Source organism: Molothrus aeneus, chromosome 8 (assembly GCF_037042795.1).
Source record: "Molothrus aeneus isolate 106 chromosome 8, BPBGC_Maene_1.0, whole genome shotgun sequence".
NCBI classification, from domain to species: Eukaryota; Metazoa; Chordata; class Aves; order Passeriformes; family Icteridae; genus Molothrus; species Molothrus aeneus.
The window spans coordinates 26,283,174-26,302,599 of record NC_089653.1 but is presented as its reverse complement, the minus strand read 5'-3'; the positions used below and the strand labels follow the sequence as shown (position 1 = coordinate 26,302,599).

General features: G+C 41.1%; 1 protein-coding gene across 1 annotated transcript in view; it reads right to left on the bottom strand.

Annotated features, from left to right (window-relative positions):
- Positions 1-19,221, bottom strand: part of RBM20 (RNA binding motif protein 20) — a 97,862-nt gene extending 78,641 nt beyond the window's left edge. The window contains exon 1 of the mRNA XM_066554877.1: positions 19,088-19,221. Within this exon, the coding sequence (XP_066410974.1) occupies positions 19,088-19,221 (134 nt within the window). The remainder of the gene's footprint in view (positions 1-19,087) is intronic.
- Between the last annotated feature and the right edge of the window lie 205 nt (positions 19,222-19,426).

Below are 19,426 nucleotides of genomic sequence, written 5' to 3'. Positions count from 1 at the left end.
ACTGCAGTGAGCAAAGACAACCTAAGTCAATAAACAAGCCTGGCTGAGTGACTACAAACAACAAATGCTCCTTACGAGCAGCCAAACTGAAGATCATCAGGAAACTGTAAAATGAGACATGTGCATCATGCAAACCTCTCCTCTTTCCACCCTTCCCTACAAGGCATTGATCTGACACTGAAGTGTGGAATTCCCCAGAGACTTGATAAAGGAAAAATAAAAACAGATACCAGTTAATCACTGCCATGCATGATAAAAACTAGATGAGGGAGTCACTGGGTAAAACAGCATCACGCAACCATTAAAAAAACTGGAAACAGTTTTTTTTCCAGCAGTGCTGGAAACTGCTCCTCTTTCCAGTATTTCTCAGCTCCTGTTCCAGCCCTTCTTGCCTGAAAGCCTACAGACAGGGTAGAAAGTGCTATGCCAGATCAGATCAACTAACCCAGTGATCTGAGCCTGCCAATGGCAACCTATGGGCAGATGGTCCATGGATATTGAGACAACCACAAGATACTAAACCCACCTCAAGAAATTTTCTTTTTCCAGAAGCTAGTTAAAACCATTTATTTATGTCTCTTTTGCTATTCTTCTCTCCATCCCATTTTTCTGGATTTTACCAAAGGGTAGGATAGCCCAAAGAAGTGCCTACAAAACCCACTCTACAGGATAACTGCCAACAGACTGAAACCTCCTACCCCAGCCCTAATCTCCCTTGAACACTTCTTGTATGTGGGTTCAAGTGAGAAACCCTACACAGCTGAATGTCAGGATGCACAGGGAGTTTTCCTTCCCCATGTACTCTTCAAATCCTCCCTCTTCACAGCAACACTGCACCTGTCCCAGCACAGTACCCCTGGCGCCTTCAATTAATGCTGAGAAAATCCTGAGTTAAGTGCCTACTTAAATTTGATGGGTTTGCCATTCAAATGATGGTCTGTCAGCCTAATAAAAGCACCAGTTAGTAAACAACATTACTGCACGAACATTGGCAGAATTATGAGCAACTGCAAGCTGCAATTAATTTGACCTTAGCTACCATGCCCACACAACCAGTGATGCTAATGCTGTGATTTTATTTCAGATCAATGTAAACAGCAACAAATCAACATTCCTGCCATTTCTCCAAAGAGGAATCAAAACTACCCAGTGCAGCTAGGGGAATTTGCAATTGAACAGATGCAAACTACTTCATAGCCCTGAGGAAAATGGAATTCATTCACCAATGTGTAGCTTGAGCTAAGCTAATCCGAGTTGCATATCCAGTTCTCGAAGAGCTCTGAGCAGCAATCAATCTTCCTGCATTCACCAAGTGATTTGTTAATCTGCAGTTTTCATAACATAATAAAGAACATATGGATTAACCAGCTATTGTTCATAACAGCCTGATGAGCTTCTTAGAGTCTCTTGGTTACTTACTGACTATAACAGTATCCCAGTACAGTGAAACAAACTGGGCAGTATGGATTACATCATGTTCTACCATCTGGAAAGCATTACAATATAATCACTAATACTGTGAAGCCTCCTGAATCCATTCTTCATTTATAACGCGACTGTTTGAGTTCCAGAAAGAGCATCTGAAGAGTGATTTGTAAAATATGTTACTGAAATCCTAAGTAGGATATTGTTCTTAATAAAAACCATACCTAAGTACAAACTCGATTTTCAGCTTATATCCTTAACCAATTATGTACCAATGCATATCTCCACTGGTAAGTTTTCTTGCTAAATCCATTCTTGCAGTGGATTAGTTAGCTCAGAGCAACCATACTGGGATAGAGCTTTCCAGGGCCAGCAAGGTGATTGGAACATTCCCCAGTGCCTGCTCAGCACCCTCTATTAGGTGTACAGAAAGACTCTAAAGAGTGATGGCATAAGATAACAACACAGAAAACTGGGTCACAGCTCAGGGTGTGGGTGGGACAGGCTGGCAGTGGGCAGAGCACTGCAGTCCCAGGGGCTGTAGGGTATTCCTGGTCTGTCCACTACTCCTGTGCTGATGGGCAGAAAAAACTGTTCACGGTCAGCTGCTGAGGAGAAATGCTGCCCTGAGAACGCACCACAGAGCAACTCAGCAGACACTGTGTTTTGTATAGTCACAGTTGCCTTTAGTGTTACCCACTTTTCCCAGGATAAATGTCCAGCATTCTAGCTTGTTCCTGGCCCAGGATGCACATGCTGCAGGGCTTGCTCTCACTACAAGAGAAGCCAGCCTTGCCAGCAAGGGACAAGCACAGCTTCTGACATGAGAAGCAAAGTCTGCACAACAGCCCTTAGATCCATTTCTGTGAAACTTGTTCCACGGCTGAAAGCCAACAGGGGTCAACAGCATGCAGCAGTTTAGTTTCACAGTGAATCCCCTTTACAAATAGCCCTGGGCTGACAAATTCCACCATGCTCCTTAAGATATTTTTTCCAGTAAGACAAAGCCAAGCCCTTAACAGGGCAACCTGCAGAGAGCTCAGTAAATGAAACCTCTGGATTGGCTTTCCCAGGCAGCCATCCCCATTTTACTTCCAAGACTTCAGTATCCCTAAGGAGATATGCAACCGAGTGATTATCCACAGTTGAAGAAAATATATCTATGTCTTTGTGTGTGTATATATATGTATAGTGTGTATATACATATATATATATATATAAACACACACACACTCTCCACACAAAGTCACAATGATACAACAATCTCAACTCTTCCATGATCTCCAGCTCTTCAAACAATCAGGTCAAGCTAACCTTGCCACAAATTTATTACAAATGTGGTAAAACCTACAGAAGAAGTACCTTCTAGAAGTTACTGTAAAAGTTGGGTCATGTGACAGATCATGCAATAATCTGAAATCTCAACTGGAGAAAAGCAAACCATTTGTTTCTAAAATTGTGCCCTAGAAATATAGTCAGTTTCCACCATATCAATGCTTTGACCCAGGCAGCCCCAGAAATTTGGTAAGAAACCAAGAGATCTTTTGAACAAAGTAGTTTATCACATACATCCTTGTTCCAACACTGATTTTATGCAATTGACTGGTGAAAGGAGCACAGGCCTTTTTGGATGACACAGCAGCTGTGTGGGAGACTAGGAGTATTTATACATTGGGAAAGGTTAGTAATATTAATAGCTAAAATTGTGCATAATCTCTAAAACAAGGGCTCCTTACAAAAATAAGACTATATATAAGTGCACAAACATACCCAGCCTAAAAAACGCATGCACACATAAAAATGTTAATGTATTACACACGTCTCTATTACTAACGCTAAGATAGATGTTTTCTATTCTACCTGCATGATATGCTACACAAAAAAGTCTGTTTTCATTATCATATAACATGACAGGAATTTTGCCATTATTTTTATTCATTTCAGTGAAAAGTGCTTTATGACCTGGCTCCTTAGTTTTATTACGCACTTAAGCAAATATAATTCATGCGTCATTTTCGGAATAAAAAGGAGGATGTTTCAAATTCTTCAAATTAAGTCTACTATTACAACTATTTAAAGCCCAAATATGAAGAAAATGTTAGAATTTTTATAGTCTTTTTAAAACCAAATGTTTAGCTCAGCTAATAAATCTCTATGTCTGAACTCTGCAGCATTCAAACAAATGGATAAATGCTCAAGCTGCTAAAAAACAGATAAAGTTTCTAATTCTCCAGTTATTTAACTCCATCTATTGAAAAGGACGTTAGAGAATTAAGTGTCTGCTTTAAAATATGATAAACCTGGTAAGATATTTTTAAACAGGCATAGATATTACAAAAATAGTTCCTTTTGCCACCTTGAGAAGTGCACTTTTAAGATCATCTAGAAGAAGAACGAACAATTCTTCTAGACTTGCATGCATAGAATTCTCCTTTCCTTTTCAGTACTCTTCAATCAATGTTGAAGGTAATTGCTGTCCTGATCACCAGCTCATATTGAACAGATGAGCACTAGTAAATCAAAAGCTGTCCAGATCTCCTACTGTGGATCAACATATACATAATGGCTGCTTGCCCATGACTGGAAATCCTTCTGATAGCTTAATGCTGTCAGGTGCTTCATTTCCAGTGGCCAAAACATAATGTAACATTCCAGAGGACAAATTTTTCAGGCTTCATTTCAAGCACAGAAGTATGTGAACACCATTAAAACCCACTGATTTTGCCAAGATGCTTTTGTCAAGCATGTGTTTCGCTAATTTACAAAAATAAACATACAAAACTAATCCGTTTAGAAAGCTAAACAACAACAGAAGATGTAGACAAAGATGATGGAAGCAGAAGTTCTGCAGGTACTGTTAGTTTGGCATTGTTAACATTGGACTACAGTCTCAGTTGGAGAAAAGACAATCTATTAAGGTAATTAGCTTTTTTTTTTTAATTGTCTAGGTGAACATCACATCTGTATTGAAGTCTGAAAATTAAATTTTGCATTTCTCAAAGAATAAGCAGTCTGTGTATTTCTTTACAGGATGTAATATGCTCACATAAATCTTTGTGCTGACAAATTATCAATCTGAAGTAAAAAATGGGCAGTAGTACAGGAGAACATGAACAGAGACAGCAGCCAGCCAAGGCAGGAGGATTTACTGAAGAGATGGTTTGCCAAGGGTTTTCTGGAGAGGGCGGGGAGGGGGTGGAAGCTTGGAACAAATTAATAGGCAAACTGTTCCAAGCACCAAGATTGGCACAGGAAGACGTGTCCAAAAGACTGTGACTCCAGGTTTGTGTTACTTAACATCACTGTCTGGCTATCTAACTATACTGACACAAACCACTGTGAATAGCAACATGTTTCTCACCAGTGATAGAAATGCGCTGTCATCCAATACCCAAATCTATGAAATCTCCGGTGTTTCTGGTAAGCAGATGTGCGAAGGTCCAGCAGTCAGAACAGGCTGAATCCCAAAGTGGGATTTGCCTGGGCAGATGCATTCACACTTACTGCCATGCCCAGGTACCAGCCACCCTGCAGACAGTTTGTAGCGGGCCATTTACTCATTTAGCTGTCAAGGGTAGGAGTGCAAATAGACTGCCATATGCACGCTGCAGGAATACGTGGATGTTGAAGGTGATGCCTTTTAAAACCGATCACCTCACCCAACTTCATCTAGCTGACAGAACACAAAGGACCCCGCACAGTGGAGCCTGTTCACTGCTTAGCCAGACATAGGAAACTGCAGGGAAAACTCTTCCCAAAATCTCTGACACCACAGCTACCCCCACTGACAAAAGCAAATGAACCAGGAAAACACTGAGAAGGTTTTTTCCATTTTACACTTTGGTTAGGATCAAGAGCAGCTACACAAGTACGCAAAGAAGTGCTGTGTTCTCTCACGAGTGTCCTTTCCAGTGACAGGGGTCAGTTGGGAATAAGTCACACAGCCTGTGCTTCAAACAGCTGAAAGTCAAAGAAGTCAAGGGACAAATGCCACAGGGAACAGAGACAGCCTTTCCCTTGATACCTCTGGGTGCAGCACTGGGTTCTGAACACCGTGTTCATGGACGGGGTGTTTTGGCTGAGCTGGGAGCGGAGGGTTTGCAGGAGGAAGCACACCCTCTGCAGGCTGAGACTGTGCCACTGGAAAACAGCATAGCTCTAGGCAAGCAAGGGCAGCTCAGTTTGAAAGAAGTTGCATGGATTTTTTTCAAACTCACTGAAATGCAGGAAGAAGAATTCAGTATATCTAAATCAGCAGAAAAATGCTACAAATATATGGTATATAAGCAGTTCCACTGCACCTCCTGTTCTGGGATCACATTGTCCCTTTCACACAAACAAATGAAAAGACATAAAACCAAAATAAAATAAGAATAACCTCGCACAAAGCAAAAGATGTGAAGAAATGAAAGAATAAAAAGACATTCCCTTTAATTTAATATGAATACCTTTTTTTGAAGTGCACTTTCTCATTATATTTTCCAGAAGAACACATGGAGCAGATACACAAAAACCTTACCTACTTGCTAATTTTTTAACATATGAAAATAGATTTTAAACACTTACCATGAGGTTTCCATCACTGTAAATAATAACAAAACTACAAATTAAGCATAAAACTAATTAAACAAACATCAAGTAGCAAAAGTGGGTCTACAGAAAAGATTAATATAATTATAGCTCAGCAATTTGAGAAGAGAATATTTTGAATAAGTAGGTAATTAAGTTAAGAGAGGCCTAAAGAAAGATTTCACACTCACATTCATATGCTGAAGCAGTTTAAAAATAGAGAGCAAGAACTGCCTGACTTCATGTTTTAATTTTAGCTGGGTGATGAGCTGGTCCCAAAGACAGAAAGGGACAGCAGGATTTTTTCTCAGCAAAGTGCCCTTCGTATTTTTATGTGAAGGAAATGCAGTATGTTCTATTAATATCCTGTTGTGGCTGTACATAAGCCTAGGCACCCTTTCAACCAGGAAAAAGTTCTGGTTTGCTTCTTCAAATCACTTCACTTTCAAAGACAAACACAGAGATTAGAGAACCTCCCTACTGCTCTGGCCACTTCACAGGTAAATAACATCCACACAGGAGTAGACACTTTGTTTTCCCATCAGTCGCCTACTGCAATTACTAAAGCTGTAATTTTCTACCATGAGGAAGGAAAAGCAAATTATTTGAGTTTGCACCTTAACTCCATTCTCATTTTAATTAAGAGCTGGGAAAAAAATGTCAACACCAACCAGAAAGGTGGGTGGGTGCAGGAGGCAAGAAATGTTGTTTGACTTAATGTTGGCATTATGCCCAGGCTCTCCCAAAGAAGCTGGAAGAAGTACACAGACTTTTCCCACATAAAGGAAGATTCTGCTCTGGGTATGGCTCCCTCATATCTCATACATTTCACCTTGCTGACACTTCTCTGATTAACCTAATCCAAGCAAAAGCTCCCCATTTTGAGGAAGCCCTGCCCATCCAACACTGTTTCAGGCTGGCAAATTTTGACAGTGGGGCAGAACTGAAATTCTTCTTGTTAATAGCATCACATTGAAAACTTTTCTGTCCTTCAGGGAATGGTGGAAGTGAAGACTAACCAGCTTGTAGGTTATTTTTCTGACATACTCTTTCCAAAGTGTCAGCTATGCAAGTGAAGGTCAGATTCTCCCTCAAATCCTCAAGTGTCACAAAAGCACATTTTTACCTAAGACTAATTTTCTTGATAGATGACAATGCTTAAAACCTAGGCAGGAGTCTGACTTAATCCTGCAGTGAAAACAAGCCTGCTAAGTCTCCCATCCTCTTCCACAGTTACATTCCCTTGCTTGTATTTTAGAGCAACAATCAGAAAGATTCTCCCTCTTACATTTGGCATTTATTTATAGATTCATCTGAGGCTCCACCTGTGAAATTTCACATGCATTAAGACTGGTCATTGATTCACTCCAGCTCCTTCTGTGAGCAAGCATTTGCAAACTTTATTTGCCAGGGAAGTGAAATGCAAGTCAGTTGAAATTTGCATTAACAACCTGCTGATCAGCACTTCCTAGATGAGGATGCCCTGCCATTATGATCTTTAGTGCACTGTCTTAGTGAACTGTGTCCCCAAAAGCACAGAAGGACCGTGCCATCCCTTTTAGTGACCTGCTTCCCCATCCATTTAGCTCTTGAGGAAATAAAGCAGAGCGCAACACTTAGGCAGCTAAGCCTAGGAAGATGTGTAGTTTGTTTACATCCATATAACCAATACCTTTTGGTTTTAATCTTGACACAGTTTTGAATTTTTAATTACCACAATGTGTTTTTTTTCCCCACAATCCCACCAAACCCAATCCAAATTTATGTTAGAAATTCCAGACAGTTCTGAAAACTTTTTTCCATTATGCTGTTCAGATGAAGGTCACTGTCTTTTCTCCCAGCAGAAGCCTGCTCTGCATTTCATTTGTACACATGAAATGAGCTCATTTACTCTTATCACTCCTAGCATTTCTAGTTTAAGTGTCAGATACCAAAACAGGCCCAGGCATCAAGAGCACTCTATCCCCACCACTGGAATGACAACTTCCACTTGACTTCTTGCATCAAATGAAGTTAAAGCACTTGAAACTAAAGACTGAAGAGATGACCAAGTCCTTTTGTTTTTCTGCAGACCCCTCTATTTTAGAGACGCTCCCTTGCAAGAAGGTTGTTGGATGATATTTTTCCTTTCTCCTGCTTAAGTTCAACACAAAGTTTGTAGGAAGAGATCATCACTCACTACATCACTATTTATAGTTACTTAATCTATTGTTATCCTAACAAGACCTTAATCAACAAAGCTTCTGATCCTCTTTAATTAAAATTGTAACATGAAGGCATTTTTGGTTGAAAGAGCTTTTAATATAAATGAGATTTCTGCTTTTCTTACTCTAAATTTAAAAAAAATATTGAAAATTCAAAGACCAATTCTTCTTAATTTCCCTTCCTAAATCATTCAGATAATGCTTCTCTTTCACCCTCCAGTGTAAACAAATCCTTCATGGATTCTAGGTATGAGAGGTTGGTTTTCTGTGGCAGAAGAGAGACATTCAATTTATTTTTCTATCATCTTCTGAAAAAGGAAAAACACTCTTTCAAAGAGTTCACCATGCAGACACACCTTCCTCTTCAGCAAGGTAACACACCAGACTCTATCAAGGGGCAAAGTACATTTTTGGCAAAAAAGTTTACAGTTTACAGTTTCAATTTCAGAAGGATACATACAAAATATTCATTGCTTGCTCAAACAAGCAGTCAAGTCTGAGTTTGCTTCAGAGCCAGCCCAGCAGGATCTAAATGCTGGGGAATGACAGGAACCTCTCTGGCTTTATTAGGCTGTCTGGCAGTACTGTATAAGAAGCATTCTCCAGGACTTACTGAAGATGCAATGCAGTCCCTACAGCACTGGCTTTCCTGCATGTGAGGGGGCTGTGTTCTCCAAGCCGGGCTTCCAGGTGATCCAGCAACACTCCCACCATCAACACCTGCTGCCCCCACCACTGCCACCCATGCAGTTCTGTTCTTGGAGTAGTGCTGACTCCTAAAAGCTGGTCACTCTGCCAGCTTCACTACAGATAAATAAGTACAATTACCTCAGGGAACTTAAATTAAGAGCTGCCTCTCTGTCTCACACAGTTATATACAACTCTGTCATGTTCAAGCTTGAAGATGCTTTTTTTCCTGCTCCCTTGATGATTTTGTTGCTTCTTAAGAACAGGGGCTGGAGGTGGAGGGCTAAAAATTATGTACTCCTCAAATTACTAAAATGTCTAACCCCAGATCTGGGGTCCATTTATCACAAGTCACACTCTTGGTCAGTCTCTGTTTTGTCCACCAAGAGCCAACCAGCAAGCCCTCCTCCCACGCTGTGCTATTTGTGCAAACTGCTAGCTTGGAGAAAAAAAGTAAATACAGAGCTGGTTTACTTCTAGTGAGGTCCCCCTGGCATCCAGCTAAGAGGTGAGAAAACTAAATATAACAAACTTAAAACTACAATTATTGTAGGGGAGTTTGCCAGAGCCGCTCTGAAGCTCCTAATGGTCTGTTGGGGATTTATGGATCAGCTGTGAAAATTTACTCACAGCTAAAACTTGCCAATCAAGTCTTTGGCTTTGAACACTGCTACCAACTTCTACATAATACAGTTTGTCAAAAGCAAAACAGTAGGTTTTAATGTTTCAGAGAAGGGTACAAGAAAAATCTATCATACTAAGCAGACCAATAAAACAAGCATGCAGAGGCTCCCTTCTGAACGTTTGCATCTTTGTATAAAATGGTCTTATATTTTTACAGAGCAGGAGGAAATTAGAAGTGATGCCAAAATACACAGTAAGAGACAGTATGTTGTACAGAAAAGACTGCAAACTGCTGTCTTGCAGTTTAAGAGCAGATTCCCTCCATAAATTTTGCCAGTGATCCAGAAAATAATATTATTTGCTGGTATTTTATGTTCTTCCCATATGGACGGGGATATAAAATTTAGTAAAGCTTCTCTGAAATTGTATCTGCTATTTGCATGTTATTCCATTTTAAAAGGGCAGCAAAAATAACAAACAAAAATCCTGAGAACTTACACAGAAAGCAAAGCAAGTAGCCAGCTTAGATGAGAGATATAAGACCATGCCTTATTTCTCCCAAATGCTCGGCACAAATGAGAAGACAGCAGTGATGGCCCCCTGTAAGGGCAGCTCTGTGCAGAGGAGCTGATGGGCTCTTTGTAGAGCCCTCTCCACCTCCAGCTCTGCAAATCCCTGCAGCTGGTGAGGCTTCAACACTCCAGAGTACTGGTTTGAAAACATGTCAGACCTCTAATATGCTACTAAGCACCACAAAGGAGCATGGAGCCCTACTCCTCCGTGCACAGATCCATACTCTTTAAAAATGGAAGTTTTAATGCTTCAAACTTTCTGATATTTACTTTGGCTTCTACTACATTAGGTCTCTTCTGTCAGCAATTACCCCAAGAAACAAACACTAAAGAGTCATGAAGCCTTGCAGATTTAGATGATAGGATCTGATCCTTTGAAGCCTTATACACATGAATAATCCTCATGTGTATGAATAAGGCTTTAGAAGATCATAGCATATACATTATATCCAAAGAGGAATTCAAGTCCTATTTACCACTGACAATCAAACTCTTGGCCACCTAACATTATTTATGCAATTTATAACATTGTTATGCTATAAATTATGTAATATAAAGACATATTGCTTTACTCTGCACATGTATACTTTAACCATCTATACAAAATCACAAAGTCACTTCTAGCCCTTGCAAATTTCAACTTAACTCCTCTTTTTTTTTTGAAGGAAATTCAATCTTTTAGTAATCTGCAATGCAGATTACTAGATTGAACAGAAATGATCCCAAGCCTTGTAGAAGTCTAATCTAACAAAGATACATGACATGGGATTAATTTAAATTTCATTGTCAAATTTGGAGTATTTAATTAGCAATTTTTTATCCGCCAGAAGCTGGGAAAGAGGAGGTACATTCAAATGCAGAAAGTGAGTTGACTTGAATTCAAGTACCACAGAACTTTATTTTATTACAACACTTTACCTATGAACCTGTTTGCCCATGCCACCCACAGAGGTACCTATATAACCATCTCAGTTACTATTCTTCTGTAATTCTTACAAATATGTCCATCTCTAGATACAACAGTGACATTTTGCTGAGTGTAATGCATGGCAGAGTAACCTGAGGCAGACCTCCTGGTTCATCTGAGAGTCAACAGAAGATGCCAACAAAAGGGTCAGCCCTGTCTGCACCATGAGAAGGTGTTGCTACACAACACAACAGTGACCTTGAATGAAGCAGTAAATAAAGAAAAGAGGCCAGTGTTTGGTTGTGAGTTGGCAGGATGGAGGAAAATTGTAGGTGACCTTAAAAGAATGTGCCATGAGAGGAACACAAATGGATGGTGCAGAGTACATGGATAGCAAGAGTGTGAATGTTAAGACGTGTTAATGGAAGACTTTGAAAGATAAGAGAAACCTAGGGCTGCAAAAAATCTCATCCTAGTTTGCTATTATTTCTCTCTAAGGTTTCAGGAGATGACAGTCATCTTTTCTCCAAATGCCATCCTTAGTCTGAATTGTGCATAATCTCAGACAGAATTTTATGTGGAGGAGCAGAGAAAACCTCTAAAAATCACCAGAATAGCATCCAAACTGCAAACCATGCAAATACCCATAGCTGTGCCCAGTTCTGCAGGGACTGGAGCAACCTACTCTGTACCAGAAGTTAATCTGCTCTCACTCTATTTCCAAGAAGAACAGAAAGAAGGGTGAGAAAGACATTAAAATATTTTCTTTAAAATGAGGCCAAAAATAGAACAATAAAAGTTGGTCAGTGTAAGAAACTGCATGTGTCATCAACCTAATAAAACTACTTAGTGCATCTTCCCTTAGAGGGAAAACATGTTAATCAGCAGAGACAGAAATAGGATTTGTTCCTGCAGAAACAGACAGTATTTGTTATCTCAGTAAAGCCAATGCCAGCCATCAAGCCACTTGTTGAAGAGGAACTCAAAGCCTGTTTCCTAATACAAATATTAAAATATAAGTAAAAATGCACTGCAACTCCTGCACATTTCCTAAGTGGCCCTAACTCACAGACACCATCAACTCACACGTGTCTGTGCATCCAGGAAAAAAGCCAATTCATGACACATAAAACTGTAGCTCTTGACACTACCAAATCCAAGACATTTGACATTGCTTGAATTCTAAAACTCTGCATCCTAATCTACAGAAAATCACAGGTTTCATGGCAAGTTGAGGAAAGTTAAGACTAGATAACACCAGATGCTTTTATTATGTCAAAAGCTGGTACGGCAGAGAAGGGACCAGGTGATCAGAAAGCTGTCAGGGAGCTTGCTCATAACCTGCCCAAAATGACATTTTCTCTGTTCATCCTGGCCAGCAGAAGATATTACTCAAGGGAACACAAGTTAAAGACTTCCTTATCCTGTTCCTGTCTTCAGAAGAAGTAATCCAGAAGTGGAATCTCTCCCCAAGGAGTGATTGTCATTAAGATTTCACATAGCACAGGCTTTAGAGTTAAAATTGTGCAGGAGATAGACTGCTCCTCACAACCAGCATAGCTACAGATTGCTGTCACTCCCAGAGTCAGGCAGTGCTCATGGCATCTTTGGAGCACTCTGCAGAGGCTGGTGAGACAGCTGCACATCTTTAAACAACCAAGATGGTAAAGAACAAATCTGAACTGCATCATTCATGCAACATCATTCATGCAACTCCACCCAGGTCCTGCTCATTGCCTGTTCAGCTCATCTCCCAACACAGACATGGAGAAAACTAACAACAAATGCACCCTCCTTGTATTTCCTTAGATGCACAAGATAATTGTACCACAAGCTGCACATTCAATATCAGTTAAACTCCCATTTCACAAGTTTGCATACACACACCCAGCAATGCAGTTATCCTGATACAAAGTGACTTTTGTGCCGTCGTACCTACTGATCCTTTAAGAAAACAAGCCTTTGCCCCCTTCCTGCAACAGAATACCCGATGCTTTCATTCCACGTTTCTTCTAAATAGGCAAGAGGCATTTGTAAAACGGGCTAGGCTTGAGCTGTCAGAACAGGACAGATATTAAACGTTTCTAAAGCCCAAAGGGAGACGTTTTCTGGTTTCCCCCTCTGTGTCAAGTGACAGCTCCACTGTGATGGGTCATTAGCGTGACAAAGAGAAAGCAGCTGGACATAGAGAGGGGCAGAGGCTAACAGAGCGATTACATCCTTAAATCAACTATAAAATGTTACAAAGGATGAAGAGGAGGAAAAAAGGGAGGAGTATATTCAAGGGAATAAAGTCAGTTTGATTAAGTGTCTAGCTACAAATCATATGAAATGAATTCATTTAAATAAAAGAAAAAGCAAGACAACTTACACTTCTGAGAAAGCAGATTCTATTTGAAGGAGCATTTTAAAGTGATTGACATTATTATTTCATGCAAATAACCCATTTTCCCCTCCTAAATAAATTTCTACAGTCTCTATGAATTAAAAAAGTATCATTGAAGATCTAGTTTCTCACATTTTGGTAGCCACCAGAAAGGATCAGAACTGGTTACTGAGGCTTTTCCCATCTCCATTTTACCTTCCTCCAAATGAGATCAGGAAGATTTTAGCACCACATCAGTAGCAGTAGCGCAGCAGGTCACACACAACTCTTACTGTTAGGTGCACACAGCTCTGAAAGGACAAGTAGTGAATTAAGAGGAAAACTAAAGGAACATATTTTCCAGCCTTCCCATTGATGGGAACAGTATATTAAATTTCCAATGAAAAGCAAGATCCAGGCAACTGAGTTTTACTAAAGAGGACTCCATTGTCATGTGTTGTATTCCAAAACTTCATTTAGTATATTTCTTCTTATAAATTGTGCATTATTGAAGTTTTCGCTAAAGTTAGCATCACTGCTGTTATGTCTCTCTCCACTAAAATCTGACATTTCTGGGCAACTAAGAATTGATTGATAACTGATAATAAAAGTCAGATTACTTGGAAATGTTTGCATGCAACACATTCCTTCTAAATTCTTTTGTTCTGACTCCTTTCTGCTTTAGTACCTCTGTGCTCTCTCTTCAGTCTTTTTATTTTGCCTTTCTGCCAGTAAGCTGTTGGGTTTTAAATCAGAGATTAAAGAAAAAAAAATCAACCAAACAGAACAAACCTAAGTCCCAAACTCCACACTTTCAATCATTTTTGTTTAAGAGAGAGAACCTCCATATGATTAAGTAATCTTAAACCTTTGGGTCACAGCTAATATAAAGGAGGGGCCATTGTTTTCCAACAAAAAAAGAAATTAAAAGAAATAAATAAAAAAGAAATTTTAATTACATGACTTGAAGATAATTATAATTCACTGATGCTGATTTTGGAAAACAACTAAACTTAAAAGTGAAGCACCCTCTGTTTGTACCTGTCCCTGCCCCCTCCATTCACACACACACATTTAGTACACACATTTGGCATTTTAAGTCCTGATTCTAATCTCAGGTGAGGTGTAAGAAGAGTCTCAATTATGACTCAATAAGCCAAACAATTCCAGAAAAACTGCATTTTCCCCCACTGCCTGTTTCATAATATACAGAGACAATAAATGGCAAACCCAAGGAGGAGCTTAACAATGTGGGTTTGCTTCCCACATTCCCTGGCCAGTCCCACACCATGCTGCTTTTACAGCTCCTGTCCTTGTTTTGGTAAAGCTGCTCAGCTAAGACAACTACAGCCCCCATCTGTTTTGTTTTCATCTTCAGCCAGGGCTGTTAGATTTGTTTCAACACAAACTCCGTGAGTTTTCAGAGCCCTATCAGGTAGAGAAGAAACTGAGATTTTGGAGATGTACTTTAAAAGGCAAATAAGTATGGAAAGCCTGTATCAGTAACAGTAAGAAGAGAAACAGTAAAACCAGTGTTTCTCCTTGTTAAGTATCAGTTGGCCTTTGCCATATATGCCAAACTATTTGCCATGACTAATGTATATAATGGGAGTACATTTCATATTTTATCTCTCCTGGGAGACTTTGAGTCAGGGAGGGAAAAAAAAAAAAAAAGAAAGGAAAAGGAAAAAGAAAATCCCACACTATACAAAACAAACAGACAATGATGCAAATAAAACCCCCCCATGTTTAACATAGTGGGCTAGAGTTAAAAAAAAGATAAACTGGAGATAATTTTTCTCAACAAGTTTTCTCCTTGCTGCTATAGGGAAATAAAGGACTCAAAGCACTCAGCACCAGCCTGCTTCCTCCTCTCTGCCCCCAGAACTGGCACAAACTGATGACAACTTGGGCGCAGATGTTGGAAATTCCATCTTCCTTCCAGAGGAGCTCAAAATCTCCAGGGCACAACCCCTCAGGAAAAAAAAAAAATTAATTTTGCCTTTCCCCCCATTGTTTTAAGGTGACTTTTATTCAATTTGTAAACCAAACATATATTCCTATATCAACACAGGGAGTTAAAAACTGCTCTATTTCCACCGGACAGATATGACCCATGACAAATCATTAAAACCAAAACCATACAAAGAGTTGGATTTCAATACAATGAGGTCTCCTATAATCATAGAATTTACTCGTGACAAATGTTTTCAGCAAAACTCTCATAGAAAGCACTCTTCATGCAACATCTCTATAGTTAACCCACAGTCACCACTCAGTCCTTTCTCTCAGTTATTTCCAGCTAGCTGCTCTGTCAGACTGTAATAAGTCACACACCTGGAATTATGAATAGGAGTCTGCACTCTCTCATGCTGCTTAGTCACTACAGCCAATCTAACAGCAGGTACTAAAATTTGTCACACACTGACCTGTCATCTAAAACTTACATTTTGCAGTGCAACTGCAAATTATAAACGAAACTTACAAACCATATAAGTTTTCTCATAAGAGCAGACTTACCGGGAGAGGGGGGAAAAAGCCCCAAGACAACAAACAGTTCCAAACACACATTGGTCTTTGCAGAGATATCCAACACGTGTTTCACTTGTTGGCACTACAGACCCTACCCTGCATTTCCACTCCTTCCACACAACAGCAGCAGAAACCAGTTATGAACACTGGCCAACACCATTACAACGTTCTTCTTCTCAGTCTTCTGCTTTATCTCATACAGAAGGGTACGTTTTTATAAGTCATCCTCTGAAGCACGTAAATTCAGGTTTCCTTTTCCCAGCAATTTCTCATTCTCAGCTCTACAGCTTGAGGGCTTTGACTGCAATAAGGCTTTTAGTTTTGGAAAAGAAGAAGTATTTTCCCATCAAACATCACAACAACCTGCATAGATAGAATGCTTTAACTCTGTAAATCTTATCATTGGACCTTTACTATCAACGCAACTGACGTAGTCACTTGGGGAAAAAGTACAACATGTAGAGAGCATATTTCAATTTATATTTTATTGTAGTTGGATACTACCAGCAGGGAATTTCAAACTAGAGGTTCAGTAATACTTTTATATTAAAACTACATTATAAATTTTAAAGCAGAGGGGCATTTAAAGAATACAGTGTATGCTACCTGTGTTGCATGAGTTCAGCCAATGTAGCTGCTAAGACATTTCAGATCTCCAGTTTCACTAAATTTTAATCCTTGTTCAAAGCTCAGCACTCACAATGAATCTTTATCAGCTGCCCATGTAGAAGTAATTTTTTAAAGTTACGTTGCTCTTCACCTAACATCTGTAAACGTTCCTAACAAAACTGAAAGGCAAGAAAGAAGGAATCCAGAGAGCTTTTAAAGTTTAATTGGGATAATGAAAAATGCATATTTTATATGATATTATAATGAAAGACTTCAAACAGGGAGGTGTTTTCTTAAACACCACAGAATATTCTGATCTACTTGGCTCTGAATTAGCATTCTGCAACTGCACATTTGTTTACTGCAGCTCGGAAAGCAAAAAAATAGCAATTGTTGAAAAAAGTCAAGAAAAACAAAATGCTCAGAAAACAAGATCAGTGTTTTCTTTCCTGTAATGAAACCATTAATTAATTTTGTAGAAGAATCACTGCTTTCATTCCATTGTATTTTACCAGTCATAATACCTATTCTAGCGTATCAGAAATAAACTTGGAAGAGCAATTCTGGATATTCCCTAACATCTCCCTTTCAATTATTCACTGTATATTCAGCTTAGATTATAAAATACCAAGTTATTATCATAAAAACAAAGTACAATTTGCCTGCATTTCCAATTCAGTGCATTTATTAATCAGGTAAACAGGCACACACCAAATTACGCCACACGTTACAAAACTGTAAGATCGAGTTGCAGGACCTTAGATGGAGATGTTCGGTGTTTGCCACCCTATGTCACATTAACATGACAAAGAACACTCAGAACATGGCATCTCTCTCAAATCTTTCCATTAAAGGTAGGGTCAAAAGGAAAGCATTTCAAGTTTACCTACCTATAATCTGCTAGGAAGTATGACTAGCAAGAATGTGATGCCCTCATACGTAACACACACCACATGAGAAATAAAACTGTGAAGCATTCTCCACAGATCTACCTATCTGACTTGCAATATGCAGCCACATAGTCTTGGTAATTGTGAGAAAATGAGGGTCAAATTTAGAGAATGTAGTTTAAAATTTAAGACTGATTTTGAGTAAGTGCAGATTACTCTGTGGTTGCACAATAATTCACATGTATCACAGCAACAGCCCAGTGGACTTAGGAAGAGACAATTAGTATTTCAATTTCAGTGCAAATCTCCAAATCTGTATTTCCAACAGAAATAAAAATGTAGGTAACAAGAACCATGAATGTTTTCACAATTAAGCTACAAACCATAATTTAAAAACAAACAGACTAAAAGAAAATAAAGCATCAAATTTATGGACCACATTCTGCAGAAAGTTTGAAAGTCCAGTTGTTTACATATTTATAAAAGCTGATGTGATTCCCAACTCAAAATAACGTTCATACGTTAAATTTGCGGTAACATCAACACATTGCACTTCTGTATTTGTGTACGTGCATTTTGCAAATGTGAAAGAATTGAAAGCATTTCCTCCGTTAATTACATTGTCGGGTTTTGTTAAGAAGGTGATAATGGAGATGCCTAAGCCAGAGCCTTTGCTGAAGGAGTTGCTGCAGGAAAGCGGCTCACGCCCGGCGTCAAGGCCGTGGCAGCTCCTCAGTGCTTTGTCATACTCGCGCTTTGCTTGAGGGCCGCACACGGGCTCAGTCCACTTGGCGGTCTGGGACATGATATCGAAAGTGGTTCTCAACCTTCAATACTGCGCAGCACCCAGTGTCCGGCTCGTCAACTCAAATCTTAAAGTAATAGAAGGCAGTTCTAATAGCTCCATAGCCGGCTATTTGTTAGCAGATTAAAAGCCTTACCTCCTCTAATACGTTATAACTTGCCAAAAAATCAGATACAGTGCACTTGACCACCTTGAATCAGCACAGATCATCAGCTTAGGCCTTACTCATGCTTCACCCATTAGCTACAGAGCATTCTCATTTAGCCAGCTAAGTATCACTGGCACTACTGCATCTGCGTAGCAGAAGTGCTTTCTTCCCTCTTTCTGGGTGGAAAACAAAACAGCAAAAAACACTAGCATCACTGCACTCATTAATAAGACTTCCAAACCCGCACAGGTTACTTTTCCCGTGACAGTTTTGCAGAGAGATGCGATCGCTTTCTGGCACCCCAGGCCTGCCGGGGCGACGGCAGCAGCGGAACGGCGGCCGGGCAGGCGGCACACACCGCCGCGGGGCAAGCGACGGAAACTTCCCCGGCCCAGCTCCCGGGCACGGAAGACGCGGTGCCGGGGCGAACCCTCGGCAAACCGACACGAGCAGCTTTTCGGGCAGAAAACTTCTGAGGGCAGCGAGGCCACTGCCGGTCTTTAGGGGAGTCCGTGCCCCTAAACAGCGGGGACAGGCCCGCCGCCACACGCACGGCGAAGGGAGGCTCAGCCCCGCGGGGCACCGCTCGGCCACGGCCAGGGCCGGTGCCGGGCCGACCCTCCGCCCGCCCGGCTGTCAGTCTGGCCGCGGGGGGAGGGAAGGGGGGCACCGCCACCGGGGAGGGAGAACGACCCGCGCCTGCCCGCCCGCCCGCCCTCCCGGCGCGGCGGAACGCGGGGCGGCTCTTACTTGTGGAGGAGCTGGGGCAGGCTGGGCGGCGGCGGCGGCATCCCTCGGCTGGGGGCCCCGCTGCGGGCATCGCTCTCCGGCGGGTCAGCGCCGCGGGGAGCCGGGGCCTGGCTCATGGCAGCGGCGGGGACCATACGGGGCGGCCCCTGCGGCGGGAGGCGCGGGTGGCCGCGCAGCCCTCGGCCGCGGCGGCGGGAGGGAGGGTGGCAGAGAGAAGGGAGGGAGGGGGCAGAGGACCGGCCCTGGAGACAACCGCGCTCCCCCCGCGCCCCCCCGCCGGGCTGGCGACGGCGGGACAGGCAACCCCCTGCGACTGAGCCCGCCCTGCCGGAGGGCTGC